The sequence below is a fragment of the Narcine bancroftii genome, chromosome 1 (assembly GCF_036971445.1).
Source record: "Narcine bancroftii isolate sNarBan1 chromosome 1, sNarBan1.hap1, whole genome shotgun sequence".
NCBI lineage: Eukaryota > Metazoa > Chordata > Chondrichthyes > Torpediniformes > Narcinidae > Narcine > Narcine bancroftii.
Window position 1 is genome coordinate 228,499,561 of NC_091469.1, and position 21,495 is coordinate 228,521,055.

The following is a 21,495-nucleotide window of genomic DNA, read 5'->3' on the forward strand; positions in this document are numbered from 1 at the left end:
AAGGCAGCCAATGTCATAAAGGACGCCCATCATCCTGGTCTTAAGCTTTTCTTGCTATTATTAACCCAGTCACTATCGGGGAAAGCCACAATATTGTTGCTTTTGATCATTTGTCTACATATCTGTTCCTACCTCCTGGGGGCATTTGAGAGACCCAAATGATAACCCTACCAGACTGATTGCACCTTTGTTATTTCTGATCTCTGCCCACACTGCCTCAATAGATGAGCTCGCCATTATGTCCTCTCTGAGTGCAACTGTGACACTGCCTGATTAGCATGCAGTGCCTCCACCTCTTTAACCCGTCTTCAACACAAAACCCAAGAACATTGAGCTGTCAGTCCTTACAGTTAAGTCAAAATGATGGCCACAACATAATTGCAAGTACTATTCCAGTAAGTTCACTTCCCATAACTCTCCTTGCATTCAAATAAACATACTGCCTCACATGACCATTCACCTGTCTCCCTTTCAAAATTAGCTTGCCATAGTATCTGCCATCTCAGCTCATCCCCTTGTTTCCCTTACCTCTTGAATATGCTTACTCAGCAACTGAGCCTTGGTGACTGTGTGTAGAAAATTTTGAGATTTGATGCTCTTTGAGTGAAGAAGTCAGTTAACAACAATATTTTTCTGAAGAACCTCATTACCTGCTTTTGTTTTTAATATTTATTCACATTTATGTGCTTTACTTTATTCTGTCTTGAGTTGCATGGGTGGGGGGGGGGGTTATGGGTAACGAGGATGACCATTGAGCCGCCATTGTGACGCCCCAAAGCGGCCCCATAACGGCCCGCTGTTGTTAGGTGGCATGATTCTTTATTTTAATTGCCTATGTGACACAGAATGCATGTGTCTTCGCCGACTTGGCCATTTGCCTTTTCACACTGCAGAGAGAGAGAGGATGGTATGGGAAAATTACCCGGAATCCCCATTTTACACAACAGTGTGAAAAGGCCTCCTGATTCAGTTTGTTCTTGAGGGTTTTGATGGTGGAAGGGTAGCAGCTGTTCCTGAATCTGGTGGTGGGAGTCTTTTTCTTGGTGGCAGCAGTGAGAACCGAGCACGTGCTATGTGGTGCAAATCCTTGCTGATTACTGCTGCTCTCCAACGGCAGCGTTCCTGTAGATGTAGGGACTCAATAGTGGGGAGTCACTGATATTACTTCCCTGTATTTTGGATACAATTAATTAGTTTGTATAGCAGCGTGTATTGGTCATTAAAGGCCAAAAATGTATTTCCATCTCCTTGTGTGTATGGCTATGGCTTTTTTTTAAACTGACAACAATAAAATTGCTGGAAAATAATAATTATTTTAATTGGAACCTAACCCTTCAAAGCCTTCGGTCTTGAACGAATTAGTAATTCTTAGATATGACAGCAAACTGCAAGATTTCTTCTCTATTGTGTTTATGGTTTTTTGTTTTCAGACGTACAGCACAGTTACAGGCTCTTTCGGCCCATCAGCCTGTGTCGCTCAATTACACCCAATTGACCTACAATCCAGTATTTTGTTTTGAACGGTAGGAGGAAACCAGAGCACTCAGGCACGGGGAGAACGTTCAGACAGTGCAAAATTCGAATCCCAGTCACTAACTGTGTAATTTTGTGGCATATTGATCTATTTATGTTTCTCGTTATGCACATTGAGTCTCCTTTGCCAGCTCTGCATTGAACAAGGAACTTTCTTAATGTGTTCATATGCTCCAGCACTGGCTTGATGTGCCAAACAGCCTCTGGGTTCTGCTTTCAGCCCAATGGTGTGCACCCACTTGCAGCTGGATGCACCCACGGTCTCTTTGTCGTAATCATCCTAACTGGAGAAGGAGGGGTGATTACTTTTCAGTGTTGTCTTTCTTTTTGCATGATAGGTTCTGAGTGCCAAATATTGTACATTGGAGCTGTATCTAATTGCGCAAGACATTGGCCTGATTAAATTCAGTGTAAAATTGAAACATACGGGAGCAAATCTGTCACGGGAAGAATCTCGCTGATATACATCAGTAAAATTATCTGATGAAATAGTTTTTTAAAAAACAATACATCTTAGCCAAACAGATAACTGCTCCTTGAATATTGATTTACTCTGGAGGGAAAAATCATGTTCATGATGTATCAGAATCTGAAGGACAGTTGTAGGTTGGAAGAATAAGCCAAAAAGAATCAAGTGCTTAACTTCTGATAGGTTCACTGAATGGGAATTTTGATGAGAAGTTGAGGTTGAGACTGTGGCACACCAGCCAGGAAGTGGTTTTCTTGGAGAATGTTAAGAAGCACCAAAGTACTTCTGAGCATTTTTGAGAAGACTTAAATCTTGAATGTTGTGATTTAAATTAGAGAATGAAATAATTGTGAAGAAATAAATGAAGGATTGTAAAATAGGACATTCACGTCATCGAAAGCCTATAACAAGAAATGGATTTCATTTCTGTATTTTTAATTGCATCAATTATCCCATCCTGGTGGTTCTGATGAGGGCCTCACCTTTGTTCCTTGAAGTCTAATAGAGTATAGCCCTTTTCACGCTTGCAAGTGATCCCAGGAATTAACCGCCATTCGGTCTTTAAAGTGCCAAGTGTGAAAGCAAAATCAGCTCAACGCCGACGTCAGATGATGTCATCTCACGCCGGGGATTGACAGCCTAGTCCAATCCCCGGTGTCTGCAGACGCCGATGTTGAAATCAGACAAGTGTGAAATGGGTAATGCATTGTGGGATTGAAATGACCCAGTTTTTGCACGAGTGCAGGAATGTGAAGGAAGAAAAGATTAAAATGAAGGTACAGACTTTGCTGTGGGAAAGTTGCAGCCAGAGAGAGAGAGAGAGAGGAAATAAATAGCAATAGTGGACAATTTTTAAACTGCATGGGAAAATTGGTAGCACTAATGAGCACAATATATAAAGACCATGGGAAAAAGCAATGGTGGACCTCACTTCCCAGAATGCTGTGCAGCATAGAAACCCCTCCATAAATGTCCCATTGCTGCAGCCTGTCATACAGCCCTTTCTCTGCCGCATTGAATACTGGGAGGGCAGGTCCGCCATCGCTTTTTCCCCATGGTATTTATAAATTGTATGTGATAGTGCTACCAACATTCCCGTGCTGTTTAAAAATTGTCCGCTATTGCTATTTATTGCTAGCACTTTCCAACAGTTCCTTATGAAGGTTTATATAATTTGGCATAACAGCAACAGGGTCTGAAGAGCTCATACTGTGCTATGCATAAAGCTTAATTATGTTATAATTATGCCTGATTAATTTTGTTCAAATATAATTTGTACAGGATTTAGGGCAGATCCACCATCACTCAATGCGTCATGACATCGCCAGTAGAAGGTAGAACAGTCCTAACCCTGGGGATGCCTCCTTGTAAGTGTGAAAGTGTTCAGTATCCCAGCTAGGAGGGGTGAAGTGTGAAAAGCCAAACCTCCATTCTCTCCCGGGACACTGAACGGCTAATTTAGTGGGATGCAAGTATGAAAGAGCCTTATGATAGGTTTTGCCATCCATCACCAGATCTGACTTTGTAAAGCACCCTCGAGCCCCTTTCTCTCATCCCTGCCAAAATCAGGTTGAAGTGTAAAAATAATCCCTCGTTTCTATTCACCTTTCTTGATGTTTTCTTTTAAAGTCCAAGCTCTTCTTGATTTATCCTTACCACAGTAAAGTGGCATGTTGATTCCTTTTGTCACTGGACCATTTGAGCAAACTCTCTTGTTGTTTTCCTATCCCAGCTTCTTCCCACAAAAAAATATTTCCACACTAAATAAATCTCCTCATCTTTCACTTCCTCTGCCCAGCTTTGCTCTGTTTGTGTTGTAATATGTGGCTTTCTCTTGTTTCACTCTGTCTTCCATTTGTGTCCTTTTCCAAAAACATCATCTCCTCTATGTTGGCCCTGTTCCAGCTAACATGATAAATGACTCCACAGCCTTGAGCAGTTACCATTTCCTTTCAAAATTGTGCTTTTAACAAAAAGTCCCAAATGAATCAGAATTTAATGTCAAGAAATTTGTTGCTTTGCGGCAGCGTTACTAGTGCAAATTTGCTATAAATTACTTTTTAAATAAATCAATAAAAATTAGTGCAAAAGAAGAGTAAGTGAGGTCATGTCTGTGGTTCATTGTCCGTCCAGAAATCTAATGGCAGAGGGGAAGAAGTTGTGTTTTTGTGCCAGTGGGTGTTGGACCTCAGGCTCCTGTCCCTCTTTCCTGATGGCAGCAATGGGAAGCGGGCATGGCCTGGGTGGAGAGGGTCATTGAAAATAGAGGCTGCTCTCTTGAGACACTGCCTCTTGCAGAGTTCTTTGATGGAGTGAAGCCTAATGCCAAAATGGCGCTGGCTGTTTACAACCCTTTTCCTGTCCTGTGCATTGGCACCTCCATAAACAGACAGTGATGAAACCAGTCAGATCGCTCTCCGTGGTACACTTGTAGAAATTTGTAAGAGTCTTTGGTGACATAATGAACCTCCTCAAACTCCTTGCAAATTAAAGTCCTGTCTCCACTTGCCTCCAAAATCTCTAGCTACTTTGCCTGACATTCCATTTTTTTTTCCTCCCAATGAATCAGGTTCCATTTTTGCCATAACCATGAGAAGTACACAAGCAAAGTCACAAAAAAAACTTTTTGATGACGGTGCATGGTGCTGCAACTTTGTCCTTATCCTCTCTGCAACTGTTGCTGCTGTCATCCACTGCATATGGCCTCCTGGACTGGAAAGGTTTTGGATTAATTCCAGCCTTGCCTATCTAATTGTAGACAGGAATTATCCAGGAATGAATGATCTGCATGGCGAATGGTGATTTTTGTAGTCGCGCTATTAAAAAGTTTGTTTTAGATTTTGGGAAGATGTTATCTAATAAATTGGCAGTTTTATTTGGTATCTAACAGGAATAAAAATGAGAGAAATTTAGAGGTATGAATATCAGACAATAAATAAGGAAAATGTAAATAGAAAAACCTCACAAAGATAAGCGTATACAGAGCCGTTGTCATACCCACACTCCTGTTCGGCTCCGAATCATGGGTCATCTACCGGCACCACCTACGGCTCCTAGAACGCTTCCACCAGCGTTGTCTCCGCTCCATCCTCAACATCCATTGGAGCGCTTACACCCCTAACGTTGAAGTACTCGAGATGGCAGAGGTCGACAGCATCGAGTCCACGCTGCTGAAGATCCAGCTGCGCTGGATGGGTCATGTCTCCAGAATGGAGGACCATCGCCTTCCCAAGATCCTGTTATATGGCGAGCTCTCCACTGGCCACCGTGACAGAGGTGCACCAAAGAAAAGGTACAAGGACTGCCTAAAGAAATCTCTTGGTGCCTGCCACATTGACCACCGCCAGTGGGCTGATAACGCCTCAAACCGTGCATCTTGGCGCCTCACAGTTTGGCGGGCAGCAACCTCCCTTTGAAGAAGACCGCAGAGCCCACCTCACTGACAAAGGCAAAGGAGGAAAAACCCAACCCCAACCAACCAATTTTCCCTTGCAACCGCTGCAATCGTGTCTGCCTGTCCCGCATCGGACTTGTCAGCCACAAACGAGCCTGCAGCTGACGTGGACTTTTTACCCCCTCCATAAATCTTCGTCCGCGAAGCCAAGCCAAAGAAAGAAATAGAAAAAATATGTTTTATGGTCATTGATTGAGAAGGATTACAGTCTGAGAACAAGGAAAAAAAGCAAATGAAAAAACACTTAGTAATATTTGAATTCTTACTTTAAAAGATCACCCAATATCTATGAGATATTGCATTTTTATTTTGTAACCTCTTTTTAGACTAAATGCATTTTTTGGACTGATTTCTTTGATATCTTTTTGGTTTCATTTGGAAAGACTTTCCATATATTTTGGAATGAAATGGCAGTTGTCAGAATGGTATTCCTCTAATCCATTCAAGTTAAAAACAAACAATGATGGTGCTGCAGCTTCTGAAGATACGATAATAAGGAATCTCTGCAGGGATTTGCTGAGGTCTAATGCTGCAATGCTTTAGTCATACGCTGTCTGTTTTTTCTTTTAACAGATTTCATCTGAATGAAGGCTGAACCCAGCTGGCAATTGTAGACCGTGAGCGATGGTCTGAAGTGTGGTGCTTAAGCGAGGCCTGTTCCTCAGGGGAAATCAATTTTGTTTTGTTACCTATTCTTCTGAATGAGGCATCTGGATGAGGATGGTTAAGAATTTTTTTGTTCACTAATAAATGAGACAAAGAAGCTTCATATGCCTGCCTGATTTATAGTGCGTCACCTTCCAGACCAATGGACTGACAGCCGTGATGTCGGGAGTGCTGCTGATGCCCAAGCTCTGAATTCATGCCACTGAAGCATTCACACATTTATTGCACTGCTTTTCGTCCAAGATCTGAACAGAAGCAATAGAGTGGACATGGCTTCTTTCATTAATAAATTACTGTTGGTATTTCTAATCCTTCCAAACAGATGTATGTGTCATGAAAGCACGCTCTCTCTCTTAAAGAGGTAGGTGTGACTGTAAAGCTTTGCTTTGCGATTTAATTTGTATATTCACATTTGTTCAATGTTAGCAAAATAAATACTGCAGCTGTACCAAATAAAGTAACCATTTGAACAACTATTTTAAAATTTACCATGTGAACTATCTTTTGGTGAGAAGGGTGATGTTCATCTTTCAAGTCCAATTTTTCTTGGAAGTTCTCTTATCAGAGATTGGAAAGTGTTTTCTAATTTTAAACCAATTGTTTGACTTTTATATGCTTATTAAGATCTACGCAGACTCAATTTTACATTTTTTTCTGTAAATTATAATTGAATTTAGGAAACTTTTGTTTAAAAGTTATCTTCTTTTTCTCTAGACATCAACATTCAGACTGTCCCAAAAGCAGACTTCTAGATGTATCACCAAATTCTCCGAACTTTAAGCTTGAAGTTAGAATCCCTGGAGTAACACCTGTAATGGTTAGTTTCATATAAATTAATAGGCTGTGTCATTTCACATTATGCCAAATGCTTTACTGTGCTATCATCAGACTGACTTTACATCCATGTTTACAGAATTAAATCCTGTTTCACCAAATTGCAATCATTTATTAACATTTCAATAAGAATAAATGCTAGATTTTAATTAAATTACTAACTGTTTTGATATTATATCTGTTGGTCTATCCTTGGTCTTCAGTTATCAAAAACGTACCGGGGGTGTAGGCTAATGGGGTGTAAATTGGGCGGCACAGACTCATGGGCTGAAATGGCTTGTCACTGTGCTGTATGTCTAAATATATATATTTTTTTGAATCTGCCTTTATTCTACATGTAAGCCAAAGATGCATGTCAGTATAACCTCTTTTGACTCTTCCATGGTCTCTAAATTATCAGCCATTAACTGGCTGTTATTAAAATCATGATCTGGTCACAGACAATCCCTATGCTTGGTTACAATCTGACTGTTCACAATCTTAATGCTGCGATGCAACATATCCACATCTTCATGTAGGAGGAAATGCAGGCTGTCTGGCCCTGTAGTAGTGGAAACAGCAGTCCTAAACTGTAAGTGCATTATACTGTGACTGTCTTAAATCATCTTCTGGTGAAATCCCAATCCATGCTCTTAATGTTTTTGGACTTGATTTCTACAGTCCATTCCTGGTTAATCCCAAACAGTAAACTTGAGGTCATTGTCAGCTCTGCGGCCATGTCGTAGCCATAACAATGCCCTGTTTGCCTATTATTTGTGTAATCTCAAAACCAACCTCTGCGTATTTTTTCAGCATTTTACTATGATATTTTCATTCCACGGTACTAGCCTCCGTAGCATCCTGAACTGTCATTTCTCATCAGTGGCAACTGCTTTGCTGCAATCTCTGATATTATCTCTCTAAATCTCTCCACCCTGTACTAGTCTTTAACTTTGCCCAAGGTTTTGATCATTTGACTTGATTCTCATTAGCCCTTTTTATGGAGCGATGCCACATTGAAGCTGGCTCAATGAGGGGGGGAAAAAATCGTGGACTTACCTTTTATGGAGAAGGCCTATAAGGCTGCTCCATCGTTGCTTTTATGGAGAGCGGCATTGGGAGCCATCCTCCGGAGGTGGGGCAAGTGGTGCAAAGCACCGCCCATCACTGTGAAGTCAAACATGCGTGCCGAGCAGTGGCAGTCTTCATTAACCATTATCCCTCATGCAGTTGGAATCGCTCTGGGAAATGCATGGGGGATTATAGGTTACAAAGACAGCCATTGATCCCTCATTAAAACAAAAGAGGCCTCCCTGCCGCCTCCGCCGCGCCCTTGTCTGCCTCCTTCTGATCCGGTTTGGTGAAGGAGCGAGCGGCGGAAAAGGATGGCAGGAGGGAGCCCTAACCCTAGCACCAATCACTGAGGGAGCCCTGGTGGTGACACCTGGGTCACGGGCTGACGGCATCATTGCAACGTCATAAGCCGCTTGCAATGCCTTTATGGATGAGATGGAGTGGAGTTCTTGTGCTGTATCTGCCCTCGGAGGTTTTATTGAGGTAGGTTTGGCGATGTAAGGACAGAGAAAATCCACTTTTATACGTGCTTATTTCTTCACTATAAAAAGGCCTAGTGTGTACTAGTTTGATAACAATCCAAGCATCTTTGAATGTTTGTGGAGATCTTACTCTAAAATTATTTAGTACTTTTGTTTTAATTTGTATCCCTCTTTGGTTCAATCCATACTTTAAGATCATTTATATATGATATATGGTTAAAAACAGTGAAATATTTATATCAGAAATTGTTATTGAGCTTCTACCATGTGTGTGTGTGTGTGTATATATATATATATATATATATATATATAAAATATATTGTGTGCATATATGTTTGCAGGTTGTACCTCTTTATTCCAGTGACATTGGGACCCGGCCATTGCTGATCACAGAAAATGCCGGAAAATAGAACAAAGCTTAAAACAGGAAATAATATTGTAGGGTGGCATGGTTAATGTAGCGGTTAGCACAACGCATTTACAGTGCCAGCGATCAGGACCAGGGTTCGAATCCCGCACTGTCTGTAAGGAGTTTGTACTGACGGCAGCAGATTCAACCTTTACAGCGCCAGCGATCGGGACTGGGGTTTGAGTCCCATGCTGTCTGTATGCGCTGCTTAACGTCTATGATATGTTCTGTGAAATTGGGCATTATGAGATGTGGATGTTGTGCGAACACCATATTATATACTTAGCAAAGTTATATGGGATAACTATAGTGTACCTGTAAACTTTTTATTTATAAATAGGGATCAGTGTGGGGACTGACATGGGACTGTGGGGAGAGAGCGAGGCAGTGGGATCAGTGTAGGGACTGACATGGCACTGTGGGGAGAGAGTGAGGCAGTGGGATCAGTGTGTGGATAACATGGGGCTGTGGGGAGAACTGGGCAGTCAGATCAATTTGGAGTACACAATACAATTTCTTATAAACCAGAGAAATAAAATTCAATATTTTTAGAATTTAGAGATGTATGTCCCTGTACCATCTAAATACACTCATGTGACCTATTAACCTCATACAGTACATCTATGGAATGTGAGCGGAGTCCATAGCAGCCAGAGGGAAGGACATGGGGAGAACGTGCAAATTCCTTGCAGACAATGCTGATTCTAACCCAGGTCGCTGCCACTGCAATTGCATTGTGTTAGCTACTACATAAACCATGCAGCCCTATACTGAGCTGGCACATGTAAATATAATTTTGTGAAAGCCAAAATTTTGAGTTTGAGGCTCCATCTATCAGCAAGCAATCAGGACCAACATGTTAATGTAGAGATTGGATTGCAAAGTGCTTCAATGTTGCTTTGTTCTTCCTGGCCTCCAATTTTATTTTCTCGACATGAAATGCCCTCTGTTCACTCTTGCATAAACCATAATTGGAAATAACTCGGCTGGTTCTCCATTTCCTAATTGGTGTAATGTTGCATTTATTATGACAATTTGGCAATTAATTTCACATTCTTCTCAATGCCTTCATATCCTTTTCATAATGCTCCACCCAGATGTATACCCAATTGTCCTTTAAATAAAGTTTTTTTTTGTTTTGTCTTTTAAATTTTTCCCTCTGAAAATAAGAAACTGATGTGTTATTTATTTTTGTATTAGCCACATCACCACAAAGATTACTCAGTTTGTCTACTTGGATTCGCATGACTAATTTTTCAAAGTAATCTTATTTGTCTTCGTTGCTTTCATCTGCCATACACAAATTTGGCAGGTTTGTTAATGTCATCTTATAAATTGATGCAGTCCATCTTGGTCATCTCCTCCTCACACAACAGAAAATTTGATGCCATCAACTGATTTAGGATGTAAATAAGGGGTGGGGAACCTTTTTTAAAAATTCACTTTCCATCTTAAGTATTCCCAGTGCCATCAGTGGTCTCTGATTGGTAAGGGATTGCTTAAGGTGGTCTGTGAGTGAGAAGGGAAGGTTGAGAATCTCTGCTCTAGATCAAATTGCTACTGAACTATTTTTCTTGAGAAAAATTGTAATTGGCCCAATTCCTTTGGAGTTATGAAACCGTACACATAACGAGTCAATTAGATAGATTAAAATAGTGGTTTTCAAACTTTTTCTTTCCACTCACATACTAGCTTAAGCAATCCCTAATCACAGAGCACTGTTGGAATAGGGAATACTTATAGTGGAATGTGAGTTTTTTTAAATGTTCCCCACCCCTGTTATAAATTGTGGGCAGCCCATTGCAGGTTGTAGGACTCCAGTTCATGGTTTCTGAACAACTACTGTTCACCCATGTTTCCTGCTTTTACTTTGGAAGCCAGATATTTTGTCCCTTGATTTTGAAAGTCATTTTTCTGTTATTGCTTCTTCATGCTCTTACATCTACTATATTATGCTTATTTTTTATCTGCTACCATTTTAAATAATGCATTGAGGTTTCAACAGCAATCTTTTCCTTTTGAACACCATAGAGGTGCTATGAGTCCAGAGGACCCCAAAACCCAGCAGCAACAAACATGCACCAATACAAAGGGTTTCTTAAACAAAAGTTGCTTTTAATTATCTTTGAACATGAAAAAAGAATCATACTTTAACTTATCTCTAGTGACTCACTTAACACCCCCCCCCCCTCTAATTCTAAGCGCAGGTGTGTATAATGTGTGTGTAAGTTTAGAAAAGTTCTTTGGTTCACAGTCCAATCTCATTGGTTGCAGGCAATTCTTGTGCTGTGCACAGAAGTTAGCATTAATAAAGTTCACCAGGTTTTGGTGCTTAACAGATAAATGGTTACCACTCAGAAGGGTTCTTGTTGGTTTTCAGAGAGGGAGTTTTCTCATTCCAGGACAGCCACTCCAGTGTCTTGCTGACAAGACTTGCCCCTTTCAGAGTTTTCCAGATGATAACCTCTTTCTTTCAGGTCACCACAGAATTCTTTTCTGTTTCCTCCTATTCCAAGGGAAACACCAGACAGCCAGTCCTCTCCTTTGGCCAGGCAGTCTTCCAAAGCTTGCCCCCCCTGTCTATGTCTCTCCTCTCTCTCACTCCCTCCCAGTCTGAGAACAAAGCTATTCTGCCTCTGCCTGCAAAGATCACATGCTCTTCCAGACAGCCAACTGTTTTTCAGACAAACCTGCTGCTGCGTGTTATTACATTGTTGCCTTTTGCAAACAGCAGTCCATCATGAGTCTGTGAGCACTCTGCAAAACTCCTGCAAAAATTCTGTTTTAAAGTGTTTGTGTGTGACCTGCACAAATCATTCCCAATTTTTCTCCCAAACACTATATACTCTGTCACAGAGGGCATTCATTACATTCAGGTCATTAGATACATTCTCCATTGGGGCTTCGTTAATTATATCAGCAATGTGATCAGTCTGTAATTCTGTGTATATGTTGAGTGTTCCTTGTTAAATGCACCCATTGCGTTAGCTGCTGGTAAATTATTTTGCACGATCCCCTTTGTAACAAATGATTTGACTTGCAGAGAGGTAGTTGTCTTATTCCTATATTTTTTTTAAAATGTGTGAGAGTAATTGATGTGATCCTCTTTGCTTAACTATTTTTAGGAACATTTTTCAAGACGTAAAAGGAAGCTAATTGGCAGGTGATGGCAATTTAGTTGGATTTATAGCAGGTCATTAATAAAGTTATTTTAATGCGCATTTAATTATAACAGTTGAGTGGCAAAGCTCCTGGAATTAATAGGTTAGTTAATTGGATGGGAGCTGACTGATGTATATAAGATTTTTAATAAAAGATAATGGGACAAAATGGATAATGAATGATCCATTTTCATTGGAATGTTTATTCTCTTTTAAAATGATAGGTATGGACATTGTCCCATGAATGTACAGAAAATTTGATGTATGATTGGGTATGATTATCATAGAAATTGGTAAGTTTGAGGTCCCTGAATCATTTAAGTTGATAAAGTACATAGTCATTGCTGCATTTAAATAAAGTGAGTCAAATAGGATCAGAAAAAAATTAATGGCGGCACTGCCAGAGCTGCTGTGACGGCAGGTCTGCCACTGGTGCAGACCCACGGAGAGCGGGGAGCAGAGAAACAGCACTCCCACAGTGTCCAACTGCCCGGTCCGAGTGCAGTCGGCTCCGCACAGACTTTGACCGGCCTGCTGAAGGAGCTGACGGTGGTTTTATTTAAAATCCTGCTACCATGAGGTCTGTGCCTACAATTGACAGCAGCCACGAGGGATTGCAGGCTCCAGGGGAAGCAGAGGACTGCTGCAGGGCCCAAAGAACTGGTGAGCCCACCCCCGTCTAATAAGGAGAAGCAAAGGAGACGACCCACAGAATGGTTACCACGATGGAGGACTAGGTGAGAGACTCTGTGGCTGAAGAACTCACAGGCGGCGGGCTGTTGGCAACTCGAGGTGAGGAACCCACGCAGGCTATGGGCTGTTAAGGTTAAATAGTTGCTGTTTCCTCAAAACAATGTCTGATTTCTTGGTGGAAGACTGACTTGTTAGTTGTAGCAGAACGGTGCTTTGTTATCTAATTATGCATCGTTTTTCTGGCTTTGTGCTGTTAATGCAATGACCGCATGTAATCTGTGGTGTTTGGAAGCTCAATTTTGTGGATATTATGACCTGGAATACTCATTTTTAAATGAATCATCGTTATTGTTGGGCTGTCAATTTCAAGCATGTTGTTCTGATATCAGCAATGGTTAGTTGTGATAGGACTTTACACGATGTTGTAATCTTTGGTGCATAATGATAAAGATCATCAGTAATTCTTTTCAATCACAGTTCAGAATAATTCTGAGTCAGTTCTCCAGTAGTTTATCAGCTCGTGTTCTGTAATCAGTTGGACACATAAATCCTAGGTTATCTCTACAAGTCAACTATAACAAGATACCTTGCTCCTCTTCTGAACTCTTCTTGCAGTGAGGCCAACATTCCATATTCTTTCCTGTTTGTTGTCCCTGAACACCTGATCTCACCAATTGCTATACAGGGATGTGAGAAGTGCCTTCGCGTTCACAAAATATGCTCGAGACAAAAGTTGAGAACAAAGAACATTTATTTATATTTACAACATTGCAAGGTTGGGTACTCTCCCCCTACCTCGGGGAAAGTACCCTGAGGGTGGGAAGCCTCTTTGTTTTTATACAATTTTCACTTCACCTCCCCTTACATTTGTCTTACGTTTGTCCTTCTTGGATTAGTTTGGCACTTTTCCCTATTCGTCTGACTCTTGACTGACTCCAACTTTCTCTTATCCCGTGCTCACACCTCCTTTCCCCACCCCCTATTAAACAAGCTCTTTGTGTGTACATGCATATTTCTATGTCTGCTTAAATTCCTCTGTTATCTTGTTTACTTTGTTCTGCTTTTTCATGCGCCATTTTACACAAAGAACATTTTAGCTTTTTCTTTCTACCTTCTATAACTGTTTCAGAACTCCTACCATTAAAATAATAACTGTTTCTAAACTCCTACAATTAAAATAATAACCATTAAAATAATAACTGTTTCTAAACTCCTACAGGGACATCTGGGTCTCATTGCTCCCTTTCCCAATCTATCACCATTCAGGTGATAATTCTGTTGTTAGAACCAAATGAGATAACCTCGTATTTATTCAAGTTAGGTTGCATTTGGCCACTCACCCAACTTGTTGAAATCATTTTGAAGTCTCTTTGCCTCCTCCTTGTATTCGCATTTCTTCCTAGATATGTCATCTGCAAACATGCAGGTCATGTTTAATTCCCTTATCCAAATCATTGGTTGTGAGATTTTAGACCGAAGGTCCCTGTGGCACCTCACGGGAAACCCAGAAAAAGAGCTGCTGATTCTTATTTCCTGTATATCGACCAATTATCAGTCCATGCTACTTTACTACCATTCATTTTGTATTTCAACCTCTCAAGTGGTAACCTTAAAAGCTTATGAAATGCCAACTACCGCCCCATCCACTTGATCTTCATTCCAATCATCACATCCTCAAAAAAAAATCCAGTAGGTTTGTTAAACATTATTTCATATTTGTAAACTCATTCTGACTTTGACCAATCCCATTAATATGTTCTGAGTGTTCGACTATTATGTCTTTTAATCAATTCCCCATGACTGATATTACGCTTACTGGTTTGTAATTCTCTTTTGTTAAGTACCAGTTCTGTGCTGCATCATAAAGGAGTGTAACTTTAAAATGTTTGCAATATTTTGAAGAAATCTGTTACTAACCAGATGTGTCTTTTCTGCAGTTAATAATTGACTTAATTTAAAACTAAGTCTATATTTAAATGTTGCATCTTTTTGAAAAAAAACCTAAATAAATATTTTTCCTTCTTTTACAGTCAGATAGCTACTTTTGCACATATGTTCCAGTGCCATCAGGTCAGAAATCCTACATCGGTGAGTGTTCACTCCAACAAAAGTTATGCTTTGTAGCTCTGTTTTGTGATTGCTGTCATTTCTCAAAGAGAACATGGTGCATTCGAACAAATGGAATTCAGTTTTTGTGCTTAATTGTAAATCTATGCTAAAATGCAGATTATCATGGAGAAATTGGCCTGAAGGTTGACCCATTGCAGAATATGTAAATACAACATTTCCACCAGTAGCCATCCTGTTAAGGTTTTTGCACTGCATTTGGAGTTCTGCATTGCAGGATATAGATTCTAAGTGTTTTTTTTGTCCCAAAAAGCAATAATTCACCAGTTTTGGTGAATTTATCTATGTTCAGTGAAACAACTCGAATGGCTCTTCAACTGTGTGCGGACTCCAAAATGTTTTTTATTTGACAAGTAAATTTGAACATCTCACGAAAGGCTGTTTAAACAATATAATAGATTTCTATATCTTAAAACAGTTTGAACTGTTTTACTAATGTTTTTGGTAGAGCCAGATAAGTATACCTGCATGCTGTGCTGCCTCCCTGGTGCAAGGGTACGGGATATCACAAATCGGGTCCAAAGTATTCTGAGAGGAGAGGGAGAGCAGCCTGATGTCTTGGTACATGTGGGTACAAACGACATTGACAAGAAAATGGAGGAGGTAATGAAAAGGAATTACAGTGAGCTGGGACAAAAGCTGAGACAGGAACTACCTGTTCTAAATGCAAGTGATGAAAAGTATGTAAGGATAAGGAAAATGAACATGTGGCTGAGGGGCTGGTGTACAGGGCAAGGATTTGGCTTCTTGGATCATTGGCATCTCTTTTGGGGAAGGAATGATCTTTACAAGAGGGAGGGGTTGCACCTAAATCCAAAAGGTGTCAACATTCTGGCAAGTAGGTTTGGTACAGCAGTGGGGCCAGGTTTAAACTAATTTGGCAGGGGCATAGGAACCTGAATGATAGGGAAAAGGGTAGGGAAGATAAAGAAATGGCCAGGAAAAGTAAAATAGGAAAAGTAATGTTGGGAGGAGAAAGTTAAAAAAAAAATCAGATGGTGCAGTGAGTTTTTGGGACAATGATAGTGTTAAGAAAATTACAAAGAAAAATAGTGGGCAGAAAAATCAAAAGGAAAGGTTACAGAAGTCACTAGATATTAAAAGGACAAAGAGCATGAGGGCACTTTATCTGAATGCCTGCAGTATTAGAAATAAGGTTCGTGAACTTGAGGCGCAAATCGGTACCCATGCCTATGATTTGGTAGCCATCACGGAAACATGGCTACAAGGTGACCCTAAATGGGAATTAAACTTTCAAGGGTATCAGGTGGTGCAAAGAGATAGACAGGATGGTAAGGGAGGTGGAGTTGCACTCTTAATCAAAGATGAGCTCCAGGCAATAGTGAGGGATGATATAAGATCTAAAGAGCATAATGTGAGTCCATTTGGGTAGAGATAAAGAATAACAAAGGGAAAAAATTATTGGTGGGTGTTATTTATTGCCCACCAAATAACAATAGTTTAGTGGCACAGGAAATAAATAGAGATAAGTGAGGCATGTAATAATGATACGGCAATAATCATGGGGGACTTTAACTTCCACATAGATTGGTAAAATCAAGTTGGTCGTGGGAGTCTGGAAGAGGACTTCATAGAATGCATCCGCGATAGCTTTCTTGAGCAGCATGTTAAGGAACCAACAAGAGAAAATGCTCCTCTGGATCTAGTGTTGTGCAATGAGATAGGTAGAGTAAATGATGTAATAGTCAGAGACCATCTGGGAAATAGCGATCATAGTATGATTGAATTTCTCATTCAGATGGAAGGGGAAATAGTTAGGTCTAAAACTAATATATTATGCTTAAACAGGGGTAATTACCATAGGATGAGGGAGGAATTGGGCAGAGTGGACTGGGAGCACAGGCTAATTGATGAAACAGTTGAGGAACAGTGGAAGATTTTCAAAGAAATATTTTGTAATGCTCAACAAAAATATATTCCGGTCAGGAAAAAGGGCAGCAAGGGAGGGAAAAATCAACCGTGGTTAACAAAGGAAATAAAGGAGAGTATAAAATTGAAGGCGCAGGTGGACAAAGCTGCAAAGAGCAGTGGGAAACTGGAAGATTGGGATAACTTTAAGAGACAACAAGGGGTTACAAAGCGGGTAATAAGCAATGGGAAAAAGGATTATGAAAGTAAATTGGCACAAAATATAAAAACAGAAAGCAAAAAATTTTATAAATATATAAAACGGAAGAGGGTGGCCAGAGTTAACATAGGACCCTTGGAGGATGAGAAAAGAAAACTGGTAGCAAAAAATGAGGAAATGGCCAAGGCGTTGAACAAATATTTTGTGTCAGTCTTCACGGTGGAAGACACGTCCAGCATGCCCAAGTGCGGAGTTAAGGATGCGAATGTTGGGGAGGGCCTTGATAAAATAGTTGTTACAAAGGAAGTAGTGATGGAGAAACTAATGGGACTAAAGCCAGACAAATCACCTGGTCCTGATGATATGCATCCAAGGGTTCTGAAGGAAATGGCAGAAGTTATAGTTGATGCATTGGTGGTCATATACCAAAATTCCTTAGATTCTGGGCAGGCCCCAGCAGACTGGAAGACAGCAAATGTCACGCCACTTTTTAAGAAGGGATGTAGGCAGAAGGCTGGAAATTATCGGCCAATTAGCTTGACGTCTGTAGTTGGAAAAATGCTTGAAGCCGTCATTAAAGATGAAATAGTGAAACTTTTAGAACGTAAGGGTTCAATCAGGCAGACGCAGCATGGTTTTAGAAAGGTAAGATCTTGTTTGACAAACTTGTTAGGATTCTTTGAGGATATAATGGTTGCGGTGGATAGAGGGGAACAGGTTGATGTTGTATATTTGGATTTCCAGAAAGCGTTTGATAAGGTGCCGCACAAGAGACTTATCAGTAAGTTACAGGAAAGTGGAGTCCGGGGAAGTATATTGGCATGGATCGAAAATTGGTTGTCTGACAGGAGGCAGAGAGTCGGGATAAATGGGAGTTTTTCAGGTTGGCAGAGAGTGGTAAGTGGGGTGCCGCAGGGGTCGGTGCTAGGCCCACAACTGGAGGGGACAAAATGTGGTGTAGCCAAGTTTGCAGATGACACCAAATTGAGTGGAAGAGCAAATTGTAATGAGGATGTGGAGAGTCTGCAGAGGGATATAGTTAAGCTGGATGAGTGGGCAAAGGTCTGGCAGATGGAGTACAATGTTAGTAAGTGTGAGGTTATCCACTTTGGCAAGAAAAATAAAAGAGCTGAATATTATTTAAAAAACTACAGCATGCTGTTGTGCAGAGGGACTTGGGAGTGCTTGTGCATGAATCGCAAAAAGTTAGGTTGCAGGCGCAGCAGGTTATTAAGAAGGCAAATGGAATGTTGGCCTTCATCGCTAGAGGAATTGAATTCAGGAGTAGGGAGGTAATGTTGCAACTGTATAAGGTACTGGTGAGACCGCACCTGGAGTACTGTGTCCAGTTCTGGTCTCCATATTTGAGGAAGGATATACTGGCTTTGGAGACAGTCCAGAGGAGGTTTACTAGGATGATCCCTGGGATGAAGGGGTTGACTTATGATGAAAGATTAAATCGTCTAGGATTGTATTCGCTCGAGTTCAGAAGAATGAGAGGAGAACTTATAGAAACATATAGGATTATGAAGGGTATGGATAGGATAGATGTAAGAAGGTTTTTTGAGCTGGCCGGGGAAACTAAAACCAGAGGACACATTCTCAAGATTCGGGGGAGTAGATTTAGGACAGAGATGAGGAAAAATAGTTTTTCCCAGAGAGTAGTGAATGTTTGGAATTCTCTATCCAGGGAAGTGGTTGAGGCTGCTTCATTAAACATATTTAAAATTTGGTTAGATAAATTTTTACATGATAGAGGAATTAGGGGATATGGGGAGAAGGCAGGTAGGTGGAGTTAGGTCATAAATTAGATCAGCCATGATTTTATTGAATGGCGGAGCAGACTTTTTGGCCTACTCCTGTTCCTATTTCCTATGTTCCTATAATATTTTATCTATTTTGTTCATTTCTTGTCTTCCTTTGAAGGTGCTATGACTGTGCTTACAAGGTTTTTGTGAGCTATAACTGGAGTTATTTTTCAAAGTTGCTTTGTACATTCATGAATCCCATACACCGACATGGATGTAAAAATATTGCCATCACAAGTTTAAGGGCCAAATCTTCCTGAAGCAGGAAATTTTGGTACTCTCCTTCTCACTTAATTCAAGAATTTGCTGAAAGTATCAGCTGAAAGTGATACAGGAAATCTGAAATGAAATGGTTAAAATTGGTGAGGAATTGGAGAGTGTTTGTGGATACTTCACGTTTCAGGTCCACGAAGTCCTCAGAATTAGAAACAAAAGAACAATAAACAGATTACTTTGATGCAAAGAACAAATGGCAAGGTCTGTGATTGAATGGAAGGCAGGAGAAATTAAATGACAAAAGTAGTAGAAGTTCAGTAGCAAAAGGGGACAAGGTCTGAAAAGTGCTTGTCTTCTCATTGATCACCTCGATTGGGGTCCTTCTCGCCAAACTGCTTTCTCTGACGCTTGCAGCTGTACATTGCAATGCTGAAGTCTGAGGCAAGCTCCTCCCTCCTTATCCGCAGTCTCTGGGGATCCAGGATGTCCTTCCTCGTCACCTCTCTGGTGGATTCTGAGATGACCTGGGAGGAGGAGGAGAAGGAGGATGAGATCACTGGAGACTGCCACATGCCAGGTTTGAGGTGCCTGACAAATAGTACCTTGTGAAGTAATGTATTCCTTCCACTGTTTGTGCAGAGCAGTCACAGAGTGAGAGACACTAAGGATGTCTATCACTTGACTGGTGCTAATAATTGGACGGTGCCCGAATGGTGCCTTCTTTTTCAGCAACCTGATCCCTTAACAGCAATGGCAATATAAACATGATGACAAGGAAATCAATGGCAAAGGCCTCAATGACCCCCACACAGAAACAGTGCCACAAAGGACAGCTGATGACTTCTAACCAATGCAGTGTGCAGTATGCCTCGGTCCTTGTCCATAGACTCGAGGCTTCTCTTTCTGAAAACAGCAGATTGGTTTGATGAGATTTACCAGGAACATAATCACACAAGATGTTCTTGGGTTGTAAACTTCAAGGCTTAAGTAAAAAGTCTCCACCTAAAGACTGACATCAAACAAAAAAAACATAATCTGGAGAACAGATGGTGAGGGGGAAAGGGTGTTGGTCAAGACGCCATGTGGCTTCATGACTATCAAAACCCAATAGCCAAAGGCCGACTTTGCTGGGCACCAAACTAACTTATTAATGATAAGGGAGGGCCAGTGTCCACTGGAAGGAGCATTTCAAAGAAATCAACCAAGAAGCTGGCCTTGCTTCCATCCTACAACACACTATTCAGTTAGATTTCAGTGCAACCTGAACTGAACAAAATGAACAAAATGGGAAAAGCATTACGCATCTGAAGCAGATGGTATCCCGACTGAAACATTGCAGAGAAGAACTTTTGCCACATGTTCGCGGAATGCTTTCCTTCATATAGGCGGAGGATACCATGCCAGTAGACTCCAGGCACCGTAATTGTGATTATTTTAAAAAGCAACAAAATCTTTTTGCAATAATTGCATGCGTTTTTATTGGTTGTTTACTGGTTGCGAATGTCATTGCATCCTTCCTCCTTCATTGCTCCAAGTTGCCAAATTCTACTCCCTAAGTCTCAGGACAGATTCTGTCCATCAAAAGCAAATTGAACATGATCTTCTGTGCACTACATTTCAAGAGAATTACAAAGAGAAACATCAATAAAAGGGTGGAGTTAAAGAAGAAAGTCTGCAGTTGCTGTTTGTAGTTTACACAAAAATGCTGGGGATACTTATCAAGTCACATGGCATTCTTTATGTAGCAAATATAAAGATACGTTATCAATGTTTTGGTACTGAGCCCTTTATCAATGAAAAGATACAGCCTTTCTTGACCTCCTAAATGCCTTCAACACTTTTTTTTACACCGAGATCCCACTTAATTGGCATGTGAACAACCTGTATTTAAAACCAACTCGGGTCATTCACACTGAACCAAGAAAAGCTGGGTCAGGAGCCGATGCGCTTCGCATCGGCTTTGATACCACCTATCTTGGAGGGTAAGTACTGGGATGAAAATGATCCCCACATCCCAAGTTCATTGCGTTCACACAGGTAAATGAAGCAGTTAAAAGGTGGTGAATTCCCGTCTTTCAACAGAAGTATAAAAGGGGTAACTGTCATGCAGATTAGAATGTGAGAAATCTTTTCAAATTACCTGTTTGCCTCAAAAATGTCTGTTACCTGATGGCATGCCAGTCATTAATTTAATCAGTGTCAATCATAAATACAATTCCATCGTAAAATGCGGTCAAGCGAAATATCTAATTTTTCCAACCATCTGCACAGAGTTCCTTGCTAAAATATTGCAGCTCACATCCAACAAACTCTGTTAGACAAGTGAGAAATTATACAATTCACATCATCTCCCCTCCAGAATCATGGTCATTCCCAGACTTGTCATCAATCTTCTAATATGCAGATAAGCATTGAAGTTGAACTCCAGTTCATTATTGGCATGTCCTCTGAGTAATCCAAGAGAATGGCCTTTATAGTAACGTTCATGGAGCAGTGTAGCG

General features: G+C 40.7%; 1 protein-coding gene across 4 annotated transcripts in view; it reads left to right on the top strand.

The window, feature by feature from the left end:
- Positions 1 to 21,495, top strand: part of pam (peptidylglycine alpha-amidating monooxygenase) — a 213,904-nt gene that overhangs the window by 66,386 nt on the left and 126,023 nt on the right. For all 4 annotated transcript variants that reach the window (XM_069892414.1, XM_069892415.1, XM_069892417.1 and 1 more), the window contains exons 2-4: positions 6,030 to 6,483; positions 6,837 to 6,939; positions 14,785 to 14,842. In XM_069892414.1, the coding sequence (XP_069748515.1) occupies positions 6,392 to 6,483; positions 6,837 to 6,939; positions 14,785 to 14,842 (253 nt within the window). In that variant the 5' untranslated portion in view covers positions 6,030 to 6,391. The remainder of the gene's footprint in view (positions 1 to 6,029; positions 6,484 to 6,836; positions 6,940 to 14,784; positions 14,843 to 21,495) is intronic.